The sequence below is a fragment of the Pyrus communis genome, chromosome 8 (assembly GCF_041283825.1).
Source record: "Pyrus communis isolate YQ-2024b chromosome 8, ASM4128382v1, whole genome shotgun sequence".
Lineage (NCBI taxonomy): Eukaryota > Viridiplantae > Streptophyta > Magnoliopsida > Rosales > Rosaceae > Pyrus > Pyrus communis.
Genome location: NC_142572.1, coordinates 19,850,241 through 19,872,540, shown reverse-complemented (window position 1 = coordinate 19,872,540; position 22,300 = coordinate 19,850,241). Strand labels below are relative to the sequence as shown.

Genomic DNA, 22,300 nt, shown 5'->3' with positions numbered 1-22,300 from the left:
TAGCATTTCGGTCACAAAAATCGACACCACGTACACAAGTAAACACAAAAGCATAAAGATCATATGATTTGTTTGATTTCGTTCGCCGATATATAGGCTTTTAAAGATTTTTCACCGTAACGAATTTCCTCGATCGGATTTCGAAAAGAAGAAAGAAGACAAGACATGTGAAAAGAGCAAGAAAAAGAAGGGGAAGAAGTGACAGGAGCAAAGACAAAAGAACAAACAGCATGTTAGCATGAATCTTTGTCACAAATCATCCTGGTTTACAGCTAAACCTTTGGCTTGATTTTTTTTTTTTTTAATTAACGCGGGAAAGAGGCGGGACCCAGGCAATAAGCGCGTGATGTGGGGCCCGCGATGGTATAACACGAAAATGGGTGATGGGAGACGAAGGAAAAACTGGAAACCTTCCCTCCACGGTTTTTGTGGCCCATGACACGGTCCAGTCCATACATGTCAAATTTGTCAATTTGTCAGTTTTGGACCAACCCTCTCCGAGTCACATGCAAACATAAGTTTTTTAATTATTTTTTTTTTAACAAACGATAGCGTTCAATCCGGTGAACATTATTATAAAGGTTGAGAAAATGTTAATACATTGAATTTAATCAAGGAAAATCATAATCCTCCTTCCAGACAAGACAAAAGATTGATACGTGTATGAATAAGTTATTACATGGTTTTATGTATATATGTCAGAGTGTGATTATTAAGTTCGTAACCAAAGATAGATCGAGTGTTTATTGAAAGGTTACTTACTTCGAATGAGGTAAGCGGTTGGATCGAGGTGAAATTGAATGTGTATAAGATCATCTACTAACTTAATTAATCTAATTATTGATATTCGTATTTCACAACGAATTGTAGTGTGGGAGACACATGTTTTTGGTTTCGTATATATTAGTAACCTAAACACAAGGTCGACATTTCACATTCTTACATGACCACTGATGTATGATGTGGGGTACGTATGGTTGTTAGGCTGACATATGTGGATCAACATACTCTACTATCATGAAAGAAAATTGAAGTTTCATATTAAAACCAATTGGCTAATGACAATCGAAACGGTAATCCATTCTTTACATGCACAAACAAGTGCTTAATTTTTCAATATGAGACAACACTCTATATCCGTGACACCAGTTTTTTAACACAACTTTTGACACAGGTATTTGTGGGGCCCACTCAATCATGTATATCAACATCCGAATCGTCTATCTTTTTAGGCCTTCCCTCAATGATTATGTCTACACAAAATCAACCAAATCTGAAACTATATGACCGTTGGATTAAGAATAAATATTTTAATGGTTTTGGATTTGTCTAATTTTTTTAACCGTGTTCGTACATTTTCTCTCCTAAAAATAAATGTTTTAATGGTTTTGGATTTGTCTAATTTTTTGCAACGATGATCTATGAATGATGCTCTAGAAGATAGAACGAATGGCTACCTGAACTGGACTCGGCAGTGGAAGAACTCGCTCCAATGTAGCATTCGAGGGAAGGGGGCACCCTTTAAGAAGGAGCTTCCGAGAATTCATTACTCGTTGCATTTGGATTGTTAAAATACATTACCAAGTGGATCTCTAAAAAACATATGTCAAAAGTTGTGTAAAAAATGTGGTGTCACAGAACCGCCTCCTATATTATTAGTTAATTCGTGTAGGAATCCCAAACATCAAATATGTCATGTGGTTTGGTAGTTGGTAACCAGCTTTGCATCCCCACATATACTTGAAACATTACTAGTTTCTTTTGTTTTGTTTTGTTTTGTGGTTTGGTTTGGATACAAATAACATGCATCAAGTCTTCGACGCGGTTTTTGTGATTGTGATAGGTATAAATGTGTGTCGTCCAGCTCCAGATTTTGCCCGCATCCCATGGGATTTTTGCCCCACTGTCTTCTTGCTTCATTTCAAACTTTGAACGACAACCTCATCACCACGTTACTCATTGGCATGCAACATTGCAACGAAAATGACATATATGCCTGTGTCCCTGTTTGCAGCATCAAAAACTGAGCTTTCTAACCAATCTAGCACCGTGTTGTTGATTGGATTATTACCGGAGATTCAAACCCAAGATATCGGGTGAGGAGATTCAAGTATAAGAAGATCTCAAGTGAAGGGTCTCCGTTTGAGGCTCTGAACACGATCCGGGCAATGTTGCAAGCCTACAAAAATTAGTCAAGCTCAAGCACATGCTGTTGGCGTGCTGTGTGGGTTGCGTAGAAGGAGAGTTGAGGCTCGGCTACCATGCATGCATATGGTTCAATTCTGTAGAAACTTTCGATCAATAGAATAGGAAGGTTATTCAACCGTCAAATATCAGTCCCTTTCGAAGCCATGTGCCGCACAAATTATGCAAAATTAACATTCCTAAAACGAACTACCCTTTCATTTAAACCCTTATTACAAAAACTGAAATTTGGGTGGGTCCAATAAGTTTTTCAGAGTGATCATCACGAAATATTATATATATATAATTTTTTTTTGGCAATATATACTCTAAATGTATGACATATTAACCATGTTATAACTTTTGAATTAATAACATTTTTAAAAGGTGACTAGCTGGTGGCTTTGCCATGGTAGTCTACTCTTCCGAGGCCACCATTGTGTGGTTCATTAGTACCAGAAATCAAACCTACTACGTACCGTGTGACATACAAGTCTGAAATTCGTTCCCAATCTAAAACTGTCTTTGAGTTTAGCCATGTTGTACTCCATGTGAGTGTGACCGTTTCTTTGGGTTTGGTTGTTACAAAGTTTAGGCTTGATAGTTATAGGCCTCCATGTTAGAATTATGCAGATTCAAGTTTGGGCTTATTTGCTTCACAGACCGCGCTTTGAAATTGCAGATTTAGCCCGACAGGAATACAATTTGGCCCAAATCAAAACTCACGTTAAAATGCAACGTAAGTACATTTGGAAGGTCAAATAATCATTTCTCTTTTTTCGGTAAATAATTATTGAGGAGCTAAATAGGCAAAATCTCTCGGTTTTTAATACTTTCAAATGTCAGCACAGATTACCACCATCAAAACATTTTTACCATTTTGAACCAAAAAAATGGAGATTAGTTGTTTGAATACATTTATCATTTTTTTGTCAATCTGATTGGAAGTGCAAAGAGGAGGAAGAGAGATGCTTCAGTGCAAGTCTCCACGTTCATGGGCTTGTCCTCATGGTTAGTTTCCGTCTCTTTTATCTGATAAAAAAATAAAAAATGATTTTCACAGGCTCTGGTTAAAGCTCTTATTTGATTCTCGGTCACTTTATTCAATTCAAAAGTAAAAAATAAACAAAAGTGTGCACGAGTCGATGATCAAACTTTTCTTGATTTACTTTTACCGGGATTTCGAGAGAAGTAAAATAGTTGAATAAGCAAACAAGCGGTAAGCACATTTCTCTCCATTTCTCAACTGTAGTGGTTTTTTGAATTTTTTTTAATATTGACAAATCTCTAAAGATTATCTGTTCAGCAAAATTTGGAGTTCGTTTCGCAAATAATTTTTTATATTATATTATATTTTATTTTATTTTTTTTGCTGTAAATACATATACATGCAGGTGCAGTAACTAGTTTTAATCTCCTGGTTGATTTTCTTTACTTTTTTTATTTGATATAATGATCTTTCCTCGTTTGAAATTATCGTAACTGCGTAATGCCAGTTCAAGTGGCAGTACTGAAGCTAACACAATGCAACTTAACCAAGAACAAGAAGTCATTCCCGCGATGTTGTTCCGGATCAACGATATTATCTGTTCCCACAAATGCAAATCCAAATTGCGATCAGAAGATCACAGTAGCCAGCAGAAACCGTGGTAAAAGATTCAAGAAATGGTATTGCCTACCTATTTCTTTTCAACATGGCTACGCATCAGCAAAACCAGAGAGTGGTGATGAATTTCTGACTCGCTTTCAAGCTGGCCTTTGTAAACAATGGGATGCTTTTCGTCGATTTAGTCGTCCTCACACTGTAATTGGCACCGTGAGTTCCACATATGTGTACATTTTCCTTTCAGTTATCAATATAATCACACTCGGATATCGAACAATCGCAAGCTTCACGAATTCATCTTGTTTGGTTTGTTTTCAGGTTATAGGAATATCGTCGGTCTCTCTTCTTCCATTAGAAAATGTTACTGACCTGTCCACTGCATTTTTTGTAGGACTGTTGAAGGTAAAATTTCAATATATATATATGTGTGTGTGTGTGTGTTACATTTTTTCCTCAAATGATCATATCTTTCTGCAGGCATTGGTGCCCTCAATACTAATGAACATTTATGTGGTGGGATTGAATCAATTGTACGATGTCGAAATAGACAAGGTATATCGTTCATTCATATAATAATGGAGTTTCTAACATGGCGAAAATCTCAGTATACAGTGTTGATTTTGTATTCTTTTGCTTGGTGCTCAGGTTAACAAACCCGAACTCCCGCTTGCTTCGGGTGAATTCTCCATGGGAACTGGGATCACAATTGTTTCCACAGTTCTGCTGATGGTAGTTGACTGGCAGATAAATCAACCATGTCTTACTTCTTGTTGTCATGTTTACCTAGCATATACACGCTTTTCCAATTTTTCCTTACCATCTAATAATTGTTTTCTGTTAACTTTCAAGAGTTTTGCAATGGGATTTATGTTCAAGTCTCCGCCGCTGTTTTCTGCGCTTGTGATTAGCTTTCTGCTCGGAACTGCTTATTCCGTTGAGGTGAGTTACTTATGCTTGCTCATATAATCTCTTACTGGCTTCTGAAAAATAAATTAAAATTAATGTGACCATCAAACCAATCAACATCTGAATTTCTATGTCTCTCTGTCTTGAGTAGCTTCCCTTGCTTAGGTGGAAGAGGCATGCATTTCTTGCAGCTACTTGCATCCTAATCGTGAGGGCTATCGTTGTCCAGCTTGCTTTCTACGTGCACATCCAGGTATACATGCATAAAATGGTGACTCAATCCGAATGAAACAGGTTACGTGTGCTTGTGAATTTGTCATCCATCGGCGTTGAAGAAGTTAATTGTTTGTATTTACAGAAATTTGTCCTCGGTAGACCAGTTATGCTTACAAGATCACTGGCGTTTGCGGTCTTTTTCATGTGCATCTTCTCCTCCGTCATTGCTCTATTCAAGGTTAGACCTGCTGCAACTTAACTAATTACTGTAACAGATTTAATCATGTATAATGAAAACAGCAACTCGGTTAATCATAGCTCAAGTGATTAAGAGCATTCAAACCTTACAACCGATATACTATCTTCGACTGGAACAATCATATGTAGTTACGAATTTACATTTTGCTTGGCATATTTTTAAAGGATATACCAGATGTGGATGGTGATAGAGATTTTGGCATTCAATCATTCAGTGTTAGCCTTGGGCAAGAGAAGGTTACTGATTTCGTTATTTTGTTTATTTTTTTATTTTATTTTCTACGACATATTGTGCAATTCTCAGTTGAAACAATGAAGTCAAAACCTGAAGTATATATATCCTTCTTCTGCAGGTATATTGGGTATGCGTAAATATGCTGTTAATGGCATACGGAGCTGCCTTGGCCATAGGAGCTTCTTCCTCATTCCTGCCATGCAAGCTTTTCACTGTATGTCTGAATGTCTACCTTACAATATATAACTTACATGGCACCGGCTCAACGTCACGTCCTGTGTCATGCACGTTACTCTCCTATCCTACCTATTTTTATTTACTGTTTTACTGATATGGCTACGCTTGCAGATAATAGGGCACGGTGCACTCGCGTCCCTTCTGTGGATTCGAGCTCGGTCCGTCGACATAGCCAATAAAGCGTCACTCACTTCGTTTTACATGTTCATCTGGAAGGTTGAGTGATTTCTTGATCTCGTTTTTTCGTAATCTAAATACAAGGTTTTGTTAGTTTAACGCTAAACTTAATATTGTTGTCGAATGCAGCTGTTTTATGCCGAGTACTTCCTCATTCCCTTCGTACGCTGAGTGGTGAAGACTTTCGGTAGCGGCCATGCTCCTCTGCTGCTTCTTTTTCCTTTTAGCAAAGAGAAATTTACTCATAACAATTGATTTGGAATACTGCTACAACGACGTTTACTAGATTCTCTAGTTGTATTCCGACTCCCATTTCCATGCATTTGAATCTTGTTAGTTTTTGTTGTGTTTGGCTTGATCCTCAATTAAATGCGCAAATGCTACAAAATGCATGTGTGAATTAGATCAATTATTGATTTTTTTCTTTGCATCCAAGTTTAAGTCTCTTTAATAAATTTGAGTATTCTTAATATGGTATCGTCAAATGTAAAATAAGGGCTCGTTTGAAAATATTTTTAAAATGATTGAAAACATTTTTAAAGAAAGTGCTTTTGAAACTAATCATTTGTAAATATGTAACTAAACCCAAAAAAAAACACTCGAAGTGTTTACTACAAGAAGCACAAAACTGATGCTTCAAAAAATAGTTCAAGTGCTTTTGAAACCCAAAAATCATTTCACCAAAAGCACATTCAGTCATTTTAAAAGCACTTATAAATGAGCTTTAAGATTGTGACGAAGAATAACGTTTTACAACCGAGTTGATCCAATTAAACCCGTACAAACCTTCCGGGATATTGGGCTTGAATTCCCTTGTAATCTGGGCCTTGAAACCAACATTCACCGAGACGATGGTTTGGTTTGGGCCACAAATATAGAATTCCAGTTTTACCCTTCCCTTATATCAAAACTGAAACAGCGCCGGTTTTCGCCAGTCATCGCGCTGTTAGGGTTTTCGCTGTTTTGCTCTCTGCTGTAAACTTCGCGGCGGATCTCCAATCTCGCAAAAATGGTGACTTCTTCTCTCTATCTCCTCTCTCGCTCTGTAACTGCCATTAATGGAAAATGATTGAGTTTCTGATGGGTTTTTTTTGGTAAATATGCGCAGCCGTCGCACAAGAGCTTCATGATCAAGAAGAAGCTGGCGAAGAAGATGAGGCAGAACAGGCCCATCCCTCACTGGATCCGTATGAGGACCGACAACACCATCAGGTCCATAAATACTTCTCCATTTACTCTAATTTTCGTTTAATTATTTCTTAATTTTCTCTTACTTTTGATTTGGTTCTTGATCGGTTCTCAGATGCTTATAGTTTTTCGGTTTTTTCCGTGTTGTGGATCAGGTACAATGCGAAACGCAGGCACTGGCGCCGCACCAAGCTCGGATTCTGAGGTGCTTTGCTCCCAAATTTTCAATGGCAATTTAGCATATTTTGTCTTTTTGATTTAGGGGTTTTAGTTTTTGGTTCTTACCTTGTTGAGAATCCATCGAGTTGTAAGAACTCATAAGAGTCTTTAAATCTCAGAAGTGCTTTTATCTTCCCCTCCTTAAGTTTCAGAAGTGCTTTTAACTTCCCCTTGAATTCTCGATTAAATCTATCTGCTGGAGAATCTTGTTTTCCTTTTCCTTGTGTTCTATGAACTTGGTACATACAACAATTGCTTGATTGGTAATTTGGTAATTAGGGTTGCTTGATTGGTAATTTGGTAATTAGGGTTGGATCGGAGTGGATAAATATTAATTTCAAGGTAGGCTGTTGAATTGATTTTTCATTTGGGGTGTAAACTTATACCTTTTAATTTCCGGAAATTCGGATTTTTAATTATAATTGATAAATATTATTTATCATTTTTATAACTTATAAATGTTAGAAAGAATAAATTTTCTTCACGACTAATCGCATTTTAATATTCTCCAAATGAAAATCATTCGCCTCTCGCTTTAACATACCTTGAATTCATGTTGCCCACAAGTATCGGATCCTAAATATCGAAATTTCGTAGTTAAATTTATTCATTTTCCTTCGAATGCTTTTATAAAGTCGGTTGCAAAATCATATTTGATTCTGCATTTAATTCCAAAAACACTTGAATTGTTTTTTCAAGATTTATTATCATTTTGTTAAGGATTAGTTTTAGAAATATTTTTATTAAAATCGCTTTTAGTTATTTTAAAAATATTTTGAGGGGCCGCGGAAGTGGAAATGATTATGTATTTGATGGTGGTCAGAATTATAACCAAGGGGTTTGTAGTTTAAAGTGAGTAAGAGAAGGGATGTTGAAAGATCAATTTGTAATGGTGAAGTCTTTCATTAGAATAACGATATTAGAAGTAGGAGATTGATGCTAAACTATACAAGGAGCTTTGAGCTTGCTATTTATAGATAGTGAACTTAACTTATGATCTACAAACGTAAAACACTACGGCATTTCAATTTCTTTCTAGTCATTATTGTATGATTTTTACGCTCCGTAAATTAAGTTCATTGTGCTATGTAAAATTCTGTCCCCTAGCATATAAACCTCCCTTGGGCATTTTCTTGTGTGCTTTGGAGTGTGATGTTTGTGACATCCCACATTATCCAGGGGAGTGATCCTTAAATGTATATTCTTATCCCTATTTAGCACGAGGCCTTTTGGGAGTTCAGTGGCTTCGGGTTTCACGGGAACTTCGAAGTTAAGCGAGTAGCGCGCGAGAGCACTCCCAGGATGGGTGACCCATTGGGAAGTTCTCGTGTGAGTTTCCAGAAACAAAACTATGAGGGCGTGGTTGGGGCCCAAAGTAGACAATATCGTGTTACGGCGGTGGAGCGGGCCCGGGAAGTGATCCGTCCCGGTCCGGGATGTGACATATTTAATTGTAAGAGAAATTGTAGCAATTGTCTCTTAAATTGTAGTAATTGTCTCTTAATTTTAACCCAATTAGAGTAATAAACTTTTAGCCAAAAATTTGTGATTATTGGTCCATTAAGTTATCAAAACGTGTATGTATAGTCCTTTTCGTCAACTCCATTACAACTTTCGTCAAAATGAGTTACATGCTGTACACATGAGGTCGAGTTAAGGAACAAATATGGAAAACCAAATGAGAAAATTGTAGTAACGGTCTCTCAATCTTAATTCAATTAGAGAAATGATCCTTTAATTTTAATTTAATTGAAGCATGATCTCACAATTATATCTAATTGTAACAATAATTCTTCCAACATGATCCATTTTGTTTGAAGTCCGATAGAGTTGACAAAAAAAATCTATAACTCTACGTCTTCACGAGTTAAAAAACTAACGATGACGATAACAATTTTGAAGTGACGTTGTGAAGTTCCGTTCTTACCCACAACGACAACGATTCCAAATCTATAACGACAAAAAAAATCTCACTCTGATGCTCGCAAAACCAAAACCCACTTATCCCAGCCAATAGAAGCAAACCAACGAAAGATCACCTCGCTCAAACGGCTGAGTCCTCCTCTTCGGGTTCATCGCCCTCCTTCTCTCTCTCTCTCGGTGAGTTCTCCTAATCACTCGCATTTTAATCCGCCTGAATCTGGTTAATCACATCTTAATCGTCATCTCTTTAGCTCTTGATTTGCTCCTGGATCACGTAATTAATCAATTTTTTTGGCTCATCATTTTTTCTGGTGTTTGTTATCTTATCTCGATTGCCGAATTCAGATGGCTTCAGCGATGCTGTCCTTAGCTTCGGTCTCGCCGTCGGCTTCTCTGTCCACTCACGAGACTCCCAAGGTACTACCGCTCTTTTGATCGTTTCGTAATTAATTCCGATTTTCGTCTTCTTCTTTGATCTTACTGTTTGGTTGCCGAGAAAATGTTGAGTTTCCCGGAAAACTGAGATGGTGTGTGATTTTGTTCTCGGAATCTCGGAAATCGAAATTGAAATCGAAGTACTGAACGTGTTTGGTGTGTATTTTGAACAGGGGAAGTTGAAGCTTGGGAGTACTTCTTGGAGCTTGAACAAGGAAAGAAACTGTCTGTTTGCGAAGACAGAGGTATGTGCTGTGAGCTGCTATGGCTATTTCGCGGGCATTTATTGACTTTTTGCTTTGACATTGATGCTAATGCGGTGTTGTTTTGGTTTCTGTAGTCTTTTGGTAGGGTATCTATGGTAGCTGCCGTGAATGTCTCTAAATTCGAGGGTGTAACGATGGCCCCGCCTGATCCAATTCTCGGAGTTTCTGAAGCATTCAAGGCTAGCACAAACGAGTCAAAGCTCAACCTTGGAGTTGGGGCATATCGAACGGAAGATCTTCAGCCATACGTGCTTGATGTTGTTAAGAAGGTCAGATCGCTATCCTCCACAAAATACGAAAATCTTTTGCTAATGAGTTATGAGATTCCACTTGATACTCCTAGGAATCGAAAGCTAATTATTGTATTTGTTTTTGTTCTTGCTGTTCAATCTGAGATTCCAATTCAAAGCGACACGATTTGCTTTTGTAGGCAGAGAATCTTATGATTGAGAGGGGGGAAAACAAAGAGGTAAGCATACTCAACAATGTAACTGATCTGAATTTTTTCTTCGTAAAATTAAGATTTACTAACTTCAATATATTTACAATCATGTAGTACCTCCCAATAGAAGGTTTGGCAGCGTTCAACAAAGTGACTGCAGAGTTATTATTTGGAGCAGACAACCCAGTAATTAAGCAACAGAGAGTAAGCAAGAAATCGGAGCTCATAAAATAAATCATGCAGTACATCTCTTTGATCTTATCTCGGTCTATTAATTGTTTATTTTTCATTTTTTGAAGCTAGCAACTGTCCAAGGTCTATCAGGAACTGGTTCTCTTCGCCTTGCTGGGGCTTTTATCGAACGATATTTTCCAGGGGCAAAAGTTTTGATATCATCTCCAACCTGGGGTCTGTATTGTCACTTCTGTATTATTGTAAGACTGTCTCAAGATTACTAATTTGTCATGTCTAAGTCTAACATAATTGTGTTGCAGGTAATCACAAAAACATTTTTAATGACTCTAGAGTTCCATGGTCAGAGTACCGATACTATGATCCAAAAACAGTTGGTTTGGATTTCGAGGGGATGATAGCAGACATAAAGGTAAGATAGCTTTGTGCAGGAATTGTATAACCATGTACATATACGTTGTAGTTTTGTATTTTTGGAATCAGTATGCTCATTGATGCTAGGCTCTGGATCTTGAGCAGACATGTTTTTCAATAACTACAATTGCGATGTGTTTATATCTTCTCTATCTCTGTCTGCTGTTCTGGAGTTAACCACTAATTTGTATACCGTTCTATCTTATAGGCAGCACCTGAAGGATCTTTTGTGTTGCTTCATGGCTGTGCTCACAACCCTACCGGCATAGATCCAACCCCTGAACAGTGGGAAAAAATTGCTGATGTCATTCAAGAAAAAAACCATATCCCCTTTTTTGACGTTGCATACCAGGTATTTACAGAAATGGAAATGATAATATAGAATCTTTAGAATCAAAGTTTTGATGTTATATTTCGTATTAGTAAATATATTTTCATTCGTTTATTCATAAATGAACTTATGTTGATATGGTATCGTGCTGTAGGGATTTGCTAGTGGAAGCTTGGATACTGATGCAGCATCTGTCAGATTGTTTGCTGCACGTGGTCTAGAGCTTCTGGTTGCTCAGTCATACAGTAAAAACCTTGGGCTCTATGCAGAAAGAATTGGAGCAATCAATGTTGTCTGCGCATCATCTGATGCAGCAACAAGGTATAATAACCATCAATATGCATAAACGTCACTCATAACGCATAATTTTCCAAGTAACAAAGTTGCTTAATCTTATTTGAGGTTTTAATTTAATGGCTTGGGTATAATCTAAGTTCCTGTAATTGGTTACAGTATTGTGGTTATTTGAGTCTATGATCGTAATCACTTCTGCTAAGAGTACTTTGACATCCATTGTGACTCGTACCTGAATTTTTGGGATGTGCTAGTGATTAAAGCTTTTATGTTCAGGGTAAAGAGCCAATTGAAGAGGATCGCTCGACCTATGTACTCAAATCCTCCAATCCACGGTGCTAGAATTGTTGCCAATGTAGTTGGAGATCCAGCACTCTTCAACGAGTGGAAAGCAGAGATGGAGATGATGGCTGGAAGGATAAAGGGCGTAAGACAAAAACTATACGATAGCCTGACCGCAACAGATAAGAGTGGAAAGGATTGGTCATTTATACTTAAGCAGATCGGCATGTTTTCATTCACCGGCTTAAACAAGGCTCAGGTAAATCCTCATTCTTTAAGTCCTGTGATTTGATCTATATTTCAGCTCCTAGATTTAAACTGATCTCCTTCCGTTTTGTCTGGTCAGACCGAAAACATGACAAACAAGTGGCATGTATACATGACAAAGGATGGGAGGATTTCCCTGGCAGGTTTATCTTTGGCGAAATGTGAATACCTCTCGGATGCCATCATTGATTCGTACCACAATGTTAGTTGAAGCAACTTTGATTAGCTGACATACAAGTACGAACGAGGCGTAGAAAATTTTGGTGAGCCTGATAATTAAACAGTTATTACCATACTTGACTGAGATCTTGTAAAATAAGCATCTGCAGAATCGGGGCCATCTCTGGGTCATACATCGAACACATAACAGAGATTGTAATACTTATGTCCGTACGAAGTTCATATCGTTGGAAACATTTTATTTGAACAAAATATTCATGGTCCTGACTCCATTTTTATTGAATACATGCATCAAATCACACAAAAACAGAAAAATTAAAGCACTGCTTCTTCCCCGGCCTGAGGCCTAGCTCGTCCCTGGCATCGACTATAGCTGCCAGTGTGGCCATGGCACGGCGAAGAACTTCATCAACCCCTGTTTGCAGTGTGACCTGTTGGCTCCCTGACCGCAAGCAAAGTAGTGTGGCCGCCACTGGTTCAGCACAAACTTGAACCCCTGGCCGCCTCCCTGCTTAGCTTTTGCCACCAGCTTTGCCCTACGGAAATCACATGTTATGTAGCTCCACAGGTCCGGCAGCAAGTACACGTCATGAGCGCCGGCGTTGCTTGGTGGACTGTACTTGAAAACTGCACATCAAAAAAATGGGAAATATAAGATACACATTGTGAATAGCTGGAATTTTCTCTAACGCGAGATAGTTGCGGGATGTAAGTAACTGGTTGATCGGCACAATACATCGGGTTGACTTACCCAGCGTGTCCTTGATGTAAAATGGGCCATTTTTGAGAGTCCAGTCAGTGTAGTTGAAGCCGAAACGCCAACCTTGAGAGCCTCCTACAACGACAGTTTTGGCTTGGCAAACAGCCAACAAAGAGACAGCTACGACAATCAAAACAAGCCCTTGCGAAGAGAAACGGAAACCCATCTTCAAATTCTTGAAGAGGGAGATTAGAGAAATGTAATTAAGGTGGAATTAGTGACTAATGAGATTGAGGTGATGGAGGGTTTGAGCAGATTGGTGGGTTTATATAGTACATTTTGGTCAAATGTTATGAAGCAAATCGGCCGGAAATCGCCTCTTTTCTCACTAGAGTTGGGTATAAAGTGGCAAAAAAGGTGTAGAGATTTTGAGGGAGTTCTAAATTAACATTTTTGTTGATATAAAATGTAAGATTTGTCAACTATTTTATGGTGGCTTTTGGTTTTCTCCTCATGCCAATGTCGTTTTTCAACCATTTAGAATTAGGATGGGAAAGCTAAGAGAGGGGAAGCCTGGAAGGTGTCAAAATGTTGACGAGTGGGATTGTGGTTAGAATTTTGGCGAAACTCCACTTAGAGGGAGAAAAACATGTTTATGGGTATGATTAGGGAGGGATGGCCTCTAGAAACAACTAAACGTGGGTTGGTGCGTGGCGGACCACCATTAACCTAGAGAATTCAATGGAAAAGTAACTTGCAAAAAAATTGTAACTCAGTTAGTTAAGGACACTCTATTTATTACCGTTTGTTTCTAACAAAAAAATAAATAAAATAAAAAGTAATCTTTGTTGTAAAAGTTGTGGGGTGAATGCCCACATGCTTTCGGCAAAAGGTGAGAAGAATGATGTATTTGTTGTTGTGTGATGTTTTCAAAAGTGACAATCATTTCATCTTTGTAAGTTTTCACGGGAGTGGCTCTATTTAAAGCTCAGTTTCGCAATCCTCGTTTTCGTTGGCCAATACGTTTAAAGGAAAACTAACAAAAAAGGTTTGAAAACTTTTAGTTTTAACGATAAGGACAAAATAAAGGGTAAAGTGAATAGTACCATAATTAACTTTTTAGTGTAAAAATGTTGTTTTTCGTTAAAGTGAACAGTACCGCGAGCTTTTCATTAAAACCCCCTACGTTTAATCCCCTCCAATGCGATGCAAGAACCCGCCAAGATAAGAATGTGAAGTCGAAAACAATCTTGAGTCCGGAAGAGCAGGGGGAGGCGGAGCACCGAGCATTTGCCTCGGCATTGGCAAGTGCGAAAGAGGCTACGGTGGTTGAGTTTTATTCACCCAAATGCAGGCTGTGCAATTCTTTGCTTGATTCTGTTGTGGATGGTGAGAGTAGAAACTCGGAGTGGCTTAACATTGTCATGGCAGATGCAGAGAACGCGAAATGGCTTCCCGAGGTACCCTTCATCCTCAGCGTTTTGCTCCATATACATGTTATATGCTTGAATTTTTCGACTTTGTAATATGAAAACACACTGGTTTTTGTTACTTTGAAGCTTGTAGTGTCAAGGAAATGCTATGAAAATTACATAACCGATTTGGGTTTGAAACCGCGCTTGAATACACGTTGAAGCTAATAGATTGTCTGACAGTTTTTCCGTCGCTGGAAATGCAAATGCAGCGCCTCCTTTACGTCATCAGATATGTGCCTTGCTTTGTTATAGTGGACAAGAAGGGGAGGGCACCGGCAAAGACGGGGATTCCGAGCAGTCGACTGCACGTAATAGCAGGCCTCTCTCATCTTCTCAACATGAAGCTTCCTCACAAACCTAATAGCTAGAGTTCAGAGCACAAATGCTGTTCCATGTTTTTGTGATTATTTTGTTTTTTCTCATGCAACTAAGTGTCTGTATAGGCAGAAAGCTGATTAGATTCTGGATGCTTTGATTGCTCATGGTCAAGCTAATGCACCTTCTTAGTATAAAAACTAAAAACTTGTGTTTTCCACAAAATTTTATGCAATTTTCAAGATTTCATGTAATCTTTTGCATTCTCAATAATGTTTTAAAAGACGAAGGCTTAGGCGAGGCGTTTCATGATAGCCCTGTTTAGGCAGAAGCCTTGAGGTAATAACATGCTCTTATAGAAATGTCTTATTTTTAAGTCTTTTGAGATTTGTAAGATAATATTAAAAACAAAAAGTTTAACAGAAAGAATATGCTGAGGTAACAACTGTTAGCAAAAGTGACTCAGTTTAAAGTGACAAAACTCGCAACAAAGTTGCAGATTTCGACTAATTTTTTTCAGATTTCAGCAACTTTTAAAAAAATTAGAAGCCCAATTTAACTCCTCATGCCCACCTTGACTGCGTTTTGGCAAGTTAAAACCTACTCTTGCTAGGCAAAGGCATTTTCATGGTCGCCCCGCCTTGAAGGCCGCCTAGGCGCATCTTAAGGTGGGTTTATAAAATACTGATTCACATAAAGGAAAATGTTACAAGTCCTTAAAATAAATATATAAAAACAGTCGGGAAAATTCCACCAAAAAAATAAAAAAAAAAGTACAAATTTTGTTGAAATTTGCAAAATCAATAGTTTTGTGAAAAATGCTAATGTTGAGATTTCTTTAAAATGTGTTTGCCTGAATTTTAAGAAAATATATGATATATGTATAAATTCGTGAAAACCAATTAGAAAAGGGAGCTATAAGATATGGAGTTATATGAACATAAATTTGGTCTTGACATTTTACAATCACCCGTCGAGCAGTTGTTGTAAAACATTCCTGGCCTCGGTGAGAGGACTTGTGTAGTGAACTTCTCTGGCCCATACATGTTGCATGGAATGCACAGACGCCTCCGTTTCCAAAACGTTCGCCGTCTTCAACCGCTCGATTGCATTCGAATCCATCATCCTCCCCACAATCGTCTGCAAAGTCGAAGTAGAAGTATCGTAAGCAGTTGATAATTGAGCAATTTAGTGAAGAGTTACTGCGTGACCAGTTCCCAACTCACCCAAATTTTGCTGAAGCAAGCGTGAAAGATTATGAACTTTAAGAGGTTTTCGTCGTAGCTGCTGAGGGCGTTTTCTGAACTCACAGAGACAGTGAGATCTTGATAGGAAGACTCAAACATTGATCCGAAGTTCTTCACTGTAATTCGGTCATGGTTATTTAAAATTCTATCAAGATGGTAGATGGTGGCACTAGATGCATTGTTGTTTTTTCTCATCCACTTGAAGGTCCAGCCACTGGCATCAAAAGCCGACACTGGGAATTCTTCATACAGCCTTAGCAAGGTTGCTGCTCTTTCGGAATTAGCCCAGCAACAACATGGGGATGAGCCGTCGTCTACACGTAACAATAGAGAAGCCGAATCATAAACTAGAAAAAGGAAACAAGATACGCCCAAAAGAAGTACAAGGATAGCAAATCGAAATCTTGTTCATCCATTCATGTAGAACGAAGTGTTAAACTTTAAAATGCCGAAAATGCTGTATATGATCATCTTTCTGAAGAAATAAACAGATTACCCAAAACAAAACCAGCAAGCGGGATGTTGACAAGATATGGCCTGAAGTGATCTGTAGGCTGATGATTGACATTTCTAATTTTCCTCTCCAAAACCACGATATGGATAGCAACAACCTGTTCGATGGCCAATGTTGATACACAAGAATAAGCTTCATCCGTCCAGGAACTCGATTGTGAAAAGCAGAAAAGGAGATACAAGATTCAATCGTAAAGAGAAACAAGACAATATAAGACTTACCCTGCAATGAAACTGCATTGGCTTGGAATCCAAGCACCGTGCAAACTCTGAAATCAAACCGGAAGAAACAACGTCTAGAGGCCCATCATTCTGAACGTATGAAGCAGGACTGGAGCGCTTGTCACTGCACGATTCATTGACTACCCTTACTGAATTTTTGTTAAAGCATACTGCCCTTATGGAATTGATTACAATAAATGATGCAGATGTCAACATCCATCTATTTTGCCCCCTGGAAATCAAAGAATAGACATCAAGCCGTCAAACTAATATATAGCAGTGCAACATTAAATAAGTGAACTGATAATTAATTATGTTTGAAAAGACTAATTAGATTGCATACCGCAATTCAAGAACCCGGTGAAACGTTGCATCCACACCAGGTCCGAACCCGACAGGAAAGGAATGTTTACTCCAAGAACCAGATAGCCTTACCTATTTGATTAAAATGATGAAATGAGATAGGCACACTATTTTATCTTATTTTAATAAGAAGTTAACAACTAGGAGAAGAGAATTACAATCTGATGGTCCACCAAAACATGAATACAGCTGCTTGTAGCTCTCTGAAATAATCTCAGCTGCAGAGGATCACCAATGTTCTGATAGTTCAAAAATGAATCGACCGAATTCTCTTCAACACTATGAACAGCAAGCACTTGCCCACACAAAGATGATAGATTTCCCTGAGGAAATAGGCAGTTCAAATCAAGTGACAGCAGAGGCAGAGTCATTAAAATCTCTTCAGGTGTCACGACTGGTTTGATCAGGCCCTCTTCCAATTCGGTCAGGATTACCTCTCCAAAACCGATTTCATTTTCAGGGAGACAGAGAGATATATCTGGAACATTTCCAGGGGACATCTGAAGAAGTACTTCATCACGGTCTGCAGCCACCTCATCATTTATCAGTGAATTATCTAATGGAAGATTTTTTGATGAACTATTTTGACAGTTCTCATCAGGAGTAAATGAAAGGCTCCACAGATGGGTCTTGGATGGGATACGAATATAATCACTGCTGGAAAAGCTAGAATCCCTGAGATTACAAAAGGAATCTTCTCCATCATGCTTTGCAATATAATAACAACCAATCTGCAACAACTGAAATGTAAGAAAATAAAAATTAGTACAAGTTATTTTACGAAATTATTTACTCAAGCATCTACTAGCCAGGAAAAGGAGAAATCTGGCGTACCTGATACTTATAAAAACTTTCAGATGTAAACTCCAGCAATACCTTCTGTCCACTTTGTCTGGAAAAGCCACCATTACTTGATTTGGCACTTGTGCAATGCAAGATAACTGAACCTAGACTCTGACTGTTAACTCCACTAATCCTAGCTGAACAAGATATCTCACGAGAACTCAAGTCACAATATCTCTGTTTCTCACTAGATTCCATGTAAATAGAACAAGAACTCAGTTCTCTGGTTGGCTCACTGGAAGTGCCTATTATACTGGAAGTTGAACCCCTGCTTGATGAGTGATCAACCTTCCGTCTCTTGGGAGAAGGTTCCATGGAATTCTTCGGATCATCTCCTACAACCTCAGTTGGATATGAAATTTGATCACTTCCAGAAAAAAATAATTTCCAAGGCAAGATTATGGCCTCCACAAACATACTTGAAGGGTTCGCTATCACCAAATCACCTGAAAACTGTTAAAATTCATATAAATCGATAACTAATAAGTAGAGTGAAAACAGAAAGCATTTCCACGTCTACTATTAAGGTCCCACTCTTCCATTTTGGGGTTTGTGAAAACACACATGGAGCTCCTAGACGCAGCTTTAAAAACATTACAGAAATTATTTAAAAAGCCAAATTTGGAATATACCTTCTGTAGAACCGGAAATTTGTGGGTAACCAAAAGCAGGTCAAACGTTTCACTTTCAAGTCTCTTCACATCTTCTCCAAGTCCAGTACAAGGATAAAAGGGAAGATTTCTGCACATAGAATTCCTCAGGCGAAAGTAAACATAAACTGTTAAGTTCATCTTTCTTGTCAATGGTATCAGATGAAAGATGTTTCTGCATGAAAATAAATCACTGTCAAGCAATCCTGTACAATCCTCAGACCGGGGCATTCCTTCAATAACAAGACTGTAGTCAACTACCTGGAAAGCCAAACAGAACTAAGTGAGTCCAGATACAAAAAGGTATATTGGACATGTGCCGATTAATAGCTATCTCATTCCAGAAAGGTGGTTATTTCTAATGGAGAATGAGTGGTAACACTATTGTCAATCACGACCTTGTATATCCTACTGGCATCCTGAGTTGATGGAAGGTCTGGTACAAGAACATCAATGCTCCCAGTTGCATCAACCAACTGCAGTCTTCCAGAAGATGGAGAAGTCTGTATAATGGAATATGAAATGTAGAATAAATCAACTGCAATAAATAATAATTTGTTGAATTACACATACATTATAGTATTACACAATGATAGAGATGGTAAAACAACGAAAGTTGTGCAAATTTGGACTATAAAATTGCTTCTTTTATTTATGAGATTCAACTCTTTAATGCTAACACCTGAATATTGAGTGTCAATATAGTAAATCATATTCTGTCACAATGACCTACACCTTTCAATTACTTCACCAGCATTTTGTACTCAGATATTATCATGTACTGTTGTTGTGTAAAACAGTTTAGATAACTGGCATAGGTATCAGCAGTATTACTAAAGACATTAGGAAATACAAAACCAACCACGAACCTTCAAACTTCCAATCAAAGTTACACCTAGATCTTCACTTGAAAAAATCTTTCTAACTGACTGAACATGAGATGTCCCTTCACAGAATTGAAGGCTATATTTCTTGTTATCGTGCAAATTTCCACAGTTACTTTCCAACTGCACTGCAGTCATCCATAAGGCCTCACAACGGCATATGAAAATACATAAGGGCACTACCTGAACTTAAGAAAAGAATATGACAGTTACTTTTCAGTATTAACCTAACACCAAAAAACCATAAGAAATTGAAAAATCTATATTAGATTGAATGTGCCAATATAAAACAGAGCAAGTCGATGCAAAAGTGGATTGCCTAAATGATTCTGGCCATGGACATACCAAATTCAGGTTGCCAATGTATGGTTCACAACTGCAGACACATGAATCATGGTTGCAAAGTTCTGTGAATACTCCATGCTGCAAAAAGAAACTATTTAAGATCTTGACAGAAACTTTAAAAAGACTAAGTTTGTTTCTACCAAAGTAAAACCAATTTACCCGAGTTTTATGCATCGAAGAAGGAAAATGTGAACTAGCATACGTCTGAACCAACCCTTCCTTCTGGCAGCACCTTCCAACCATCCAACTCACCTTTTAGATATAACATAACAACTACTATGGAAAAAAAAAAAAAAGAATTCCAGTTCAGAAGTAAATTACATATTTTGTTCCCAAAATCTCCTTTTCAGATAAGATACCAGCAAACTTTTTCCGGAAACATGTGGCAACAAGCAATACCCTGAAACCCAACCATCTTACTTAGTAAACCAAACAGGAAAGTAATATACTCTAAACATTGAACACCAAACCACTAAATTTCCCATCCAAACACACAATATAGAAATCACCGAAACCAATACCATAATCTGGCAGAAAATGCTAAGGACTCAACGAACTTCTCCAACGAACTCTGTGAATGTAAAAGTACATGACACCTGCAGCTCACAATTAGATAACTTTGTGAACATGGATTCTGGGAATCTCAAGTACAATTCAAAAGACATGGCTTTACCCAGTTTCCAATGGAGAGAAAGATTCCACAGTAACACTAGTCTTAAAGCAAGCACCAAGTATAAGCATTCTTGTCCAAGAAAATCTGGGATTCACAAAATGGGTATTTCTCACAGTAACCTATGGAGAAGCCAAGAATTAAAAGAAAATAAATAGACAAATAGTATAGATCAAAATATTTCAAGTCCGGGAAAGGAACAAAATTTATAGGACTTACGAGAGCACCCGCCCTTAGACTATGTGGTGGAGTAAGCAGTTGATCAGTTAATAAAAGCCACACCTCATTGTCCAGCTCGACAACCATCCCGTGCATATACACCCCTTTGACTAGCCCTCTATACGTGCCACACTCACCTTTTCCTTTTGTATCAGCTGTACATTTCGGCAACCAGTTTTTGGACGATCTAAGCAGATGCAATGCAGAAGTTTCCGTAGTTACATACATTAGTTTAGACTCTTTCTTTCCTATAAAAACCATCTTCTTTTTCAAGCCCGACAAAGCAACAACGTTTCCTACAAGTTTCGTAAATACAGGGTGCCAACATGAAGCAGAACCGGAACAATATACAAACATTGGTTTGGTAAAAGAATGTGTATTTTTCCCTCGAACTGAATCCTTCAGGGCCAGAATTGATTCCTTTGAACTACAAAATTTGCACTCACAGACCATAAATTGGAGTAAAAAGCCTTGGAAATTCGAGGAATGGCTCGAATCCAAAGCCTTATTGGTGTTCGAATTGTTCTCACCGGCTGTACACGGAACAGTGGACAAAGGGCTGACCGAATCCAATGTGCCGAATATACCATGCCGAGCTCTGGATCCATCTCCGCGGCCAGTCGAAGAGCCTATAGCCAGAGGAACATACATGAAATTCGAACTGCAGGGACGTAGTCCGCCATTGGAATCTTGAAAGCTCCATCTGATAATCTCCAAGAACCCGCCGCTGCGTTTCAAGGGAATGAAATTCCAAGCGAGAACATTGATTTTCTTCCCGATAATCCGAGCGTCAAAATCGAGAATATCGCAGCAGATGGAAGCGGCGGAGCCGTCGGAGAATTGGAAGCAAGTGTTGTAGGAGCACGGAGAATCGGATGCGGTGGTGGTAGTGGGGAGGGCTAGGGTTCCGACGATGACGGCGAAGTGGTCGAGAGGAGTGAGAAACTTAGGGCGAGGGTTGGGATTGGGGCTAGGGTTTGAGTGGGTGGGAACGGAGCGCGTGGGGAGCTTTGACTTTTGGTTCGAGTTGGGAGAGATGGAGGACGTGGCGGTAAGGGGACGGCCGCGCGCGAGTAGCTCTGCGACTGTGAGAATTCTCACATTTTCCATTGACGAGGAGTGAGAGAACGGTAGAGCTCTTTTGGAGGAGAGTGAGTGAGAGAGGCAGTGGGGGGCGCGCGGGAGCGGGAACGAAGGTGTTTGTAAACCCCATCAACGACTTGTCGTTTCACTTTGGAAACACGCGTCACGTTTACAATGCTGGGGATTTTTATCGCAGAAAATCCACTCAAATGCAAATGCAAACATTTAAAACCATGAATCCTTGATTTTTGTTATACTTTATATATTTTTGATCTTTTAGTCTTTAATTTATGTGTTATCTTTTAGAAGAAATTTTTTTTTATGTTGTTTAGTTATCCCCAAAACCGAGCCGACCTTACTTAATGAGAACATTGACGTTATGAGATTCATACTGCCGACGTAGACTCCAGTCCACTTAGTGAGATAAAGTTCTATTGTGGTTGCTATTATTGTTTAGTTCTACCATTAGTCAATAAATTAATTTGAATATTACAAACATAAATATGTACTTTTGAAAAA

At 38.4% G+C, this 22,300-nt stretch overlaps 6 protein-coding genes across 6 annotated transcripts; 4 read left to right on the top strand and 2 right to left on the bottom strand.

Annotated features, from left to right (window-relative positions):
• Window positions 1-3,152: 3,152 nt before the first annotated feature.
• LOC137718117 (homogentisate phytyltransferase 1, chloroplastic-like) lies at window positions 3,153-6,228 on the top strand. The gene is made up of 12 exons (XM_068457622.2): window positions 3,153-3,195; window positions 3,681-4,000; window positions 4,109-4,192; window positions 4,268-4,342; window positions 4,436-4,519; window positions 4,640-4,729; window positions 4,848-4,949; window positions 5,055-5,150; window positions 5,336-5,407; window positions 5,524-5,619; window positions 5,754-5,858; window positions 5,949-6,228. The coding sequence occupies exons 1-12, from the start codon at window positions 3,153-3,155 to the stop codon at window positions 5,988-5,990; spliced, it is 1,209 nt and encodes a 402-aa protein (XP_068313723.2). The 3' UTR covers window positions 5,991-6,228.
• Window positions 6,229-6,736: 508 nt separating this feature from the next.
• Window positions 6,737-7,442, top strand: LOC137718300 (Ribosomal protein L39 family protein). Its single transcript, XM_068457818.2, has 3 exons — window positions 6,737-6,831; window positions 6,928-7,031; window positions 7,163-7,442. The coding sequence occupies exons 1-3, from the start codon at window positions 6,829-6,831 to the stop codon at window positions 7,209-7,211; spliced, it is 156 nt and encodes a 51-aa protein (XP_068313919.1). The 5' UTR covers window positions 6,737-6,828; the 3' UTR covers window positions 7,212-7,442.
• A 928-nt stretch (window positions 7,443-8,370) lies between these two features.
• ASP5 (aspartate aminotransferase 5) lies at window positions 8,371-12,535 on the top strand. The gene is made up of 12 exons (XM_068456836.2): window positions 8,371-9,326; window positions 9,495-9,566; window positions 9,758-9,829; window positions 9,925-10,119; window positions 10,281-10,319; window positions 10,407-10,496; window positions 10,592-10,700; window positions 10,787-10,896; window positions 11,107-11,250; window positions 11,384-11,550; window positions 11,800-12,064; window positions 12,152-12,535. Exons 2-12 carry the CDS (start codon window positions 9,495-9,497, stop codon window positions 12,281-12,283), a joined length of 1,395 nt encoding a protein of 464 aa, XP_068312937.2. The 5' UTR covers window positions 8,371-9,326; the 3' UTR covers window positions 12,284-12,535.
• Window positions 12,349-13,318, bottom strand: LOC137717456 (uncharacterized). Its single transcript, XM_068456838.2, has 2 exons — window positions 13,004-13,318; window positions 12,349-12,879 (listed from the first exon to the last, which is right to left on the bottom strand). The coding sequence occupies exons 1-2, from the start codon at window positions 13,176-13,178 to the stop codon at window positions 12,620-12,622; spliced, it is 435 nt and encodes a 144-aa protein (XP_068312939.2). The 5' UTR covers window positions 13,179-13,318; the 3' UTR covers window positions 12,349-12,619.
• A 764-nt stretch (window positions 13,319-14,082) lies between these two features.
• On the top strand, window positions 14,083-15,034 carry LOC137718118 (uncharacterized). The gene is made up of 2 exons (XM_068457624.2): window positions 14,083-14,412; window positions 14,637-15,034. The coding sequence occupies exons 1-2, from the start codon at window positions 14,083-14,085 to the stop codon at window positions 14,793-14,795; spliced, it is 489 nt and encodes a 162-aa protein (XP_068313725.2). The 3' UTR covers window positions 14,796-15,034.
• Window positions 15,035-15,622: 588 nt separating this feature from the next.
• Window positions 15,623-21,868, bottom strand: CTC1 (conserved telomere maintenance component 1). Its single transcript, XM_068458178.2, has 16 exons — window positions 20,699-21,868; window positions 20,483-20,601; window positions 20,331-20,405; window positions 20,131-20,209; window positions 19,969-20,031; window positions 19,810-19,887; window positions 19,450-19,647; window positions 18,979-19,083; window positions 18,563-18,841; window positions 17,922-18,383; window positions 17,246-17,827; window positions 17,068-17,159; window positions 16,725-16,956; window positions 16,486-16,600; window positions 15,969-16,303; window positions 15,623-15,882 (listed from the first exon to the last, which is right to left on the bottom strand). Exons 1-16 carry the CDS (start codon window positions 21,806-21,808, stop codon window positions 15,709-15,711), a joined length of 4,098 nt encoding a protein of 1,365 aa, XP_068314279.2. The 5' UTR covers window positions 21,809-21,868; the 3' UTR covers window positions 15,623-15,708.
• Window positions 21,869-22,300: the final 432 nt, after the last annotated feature.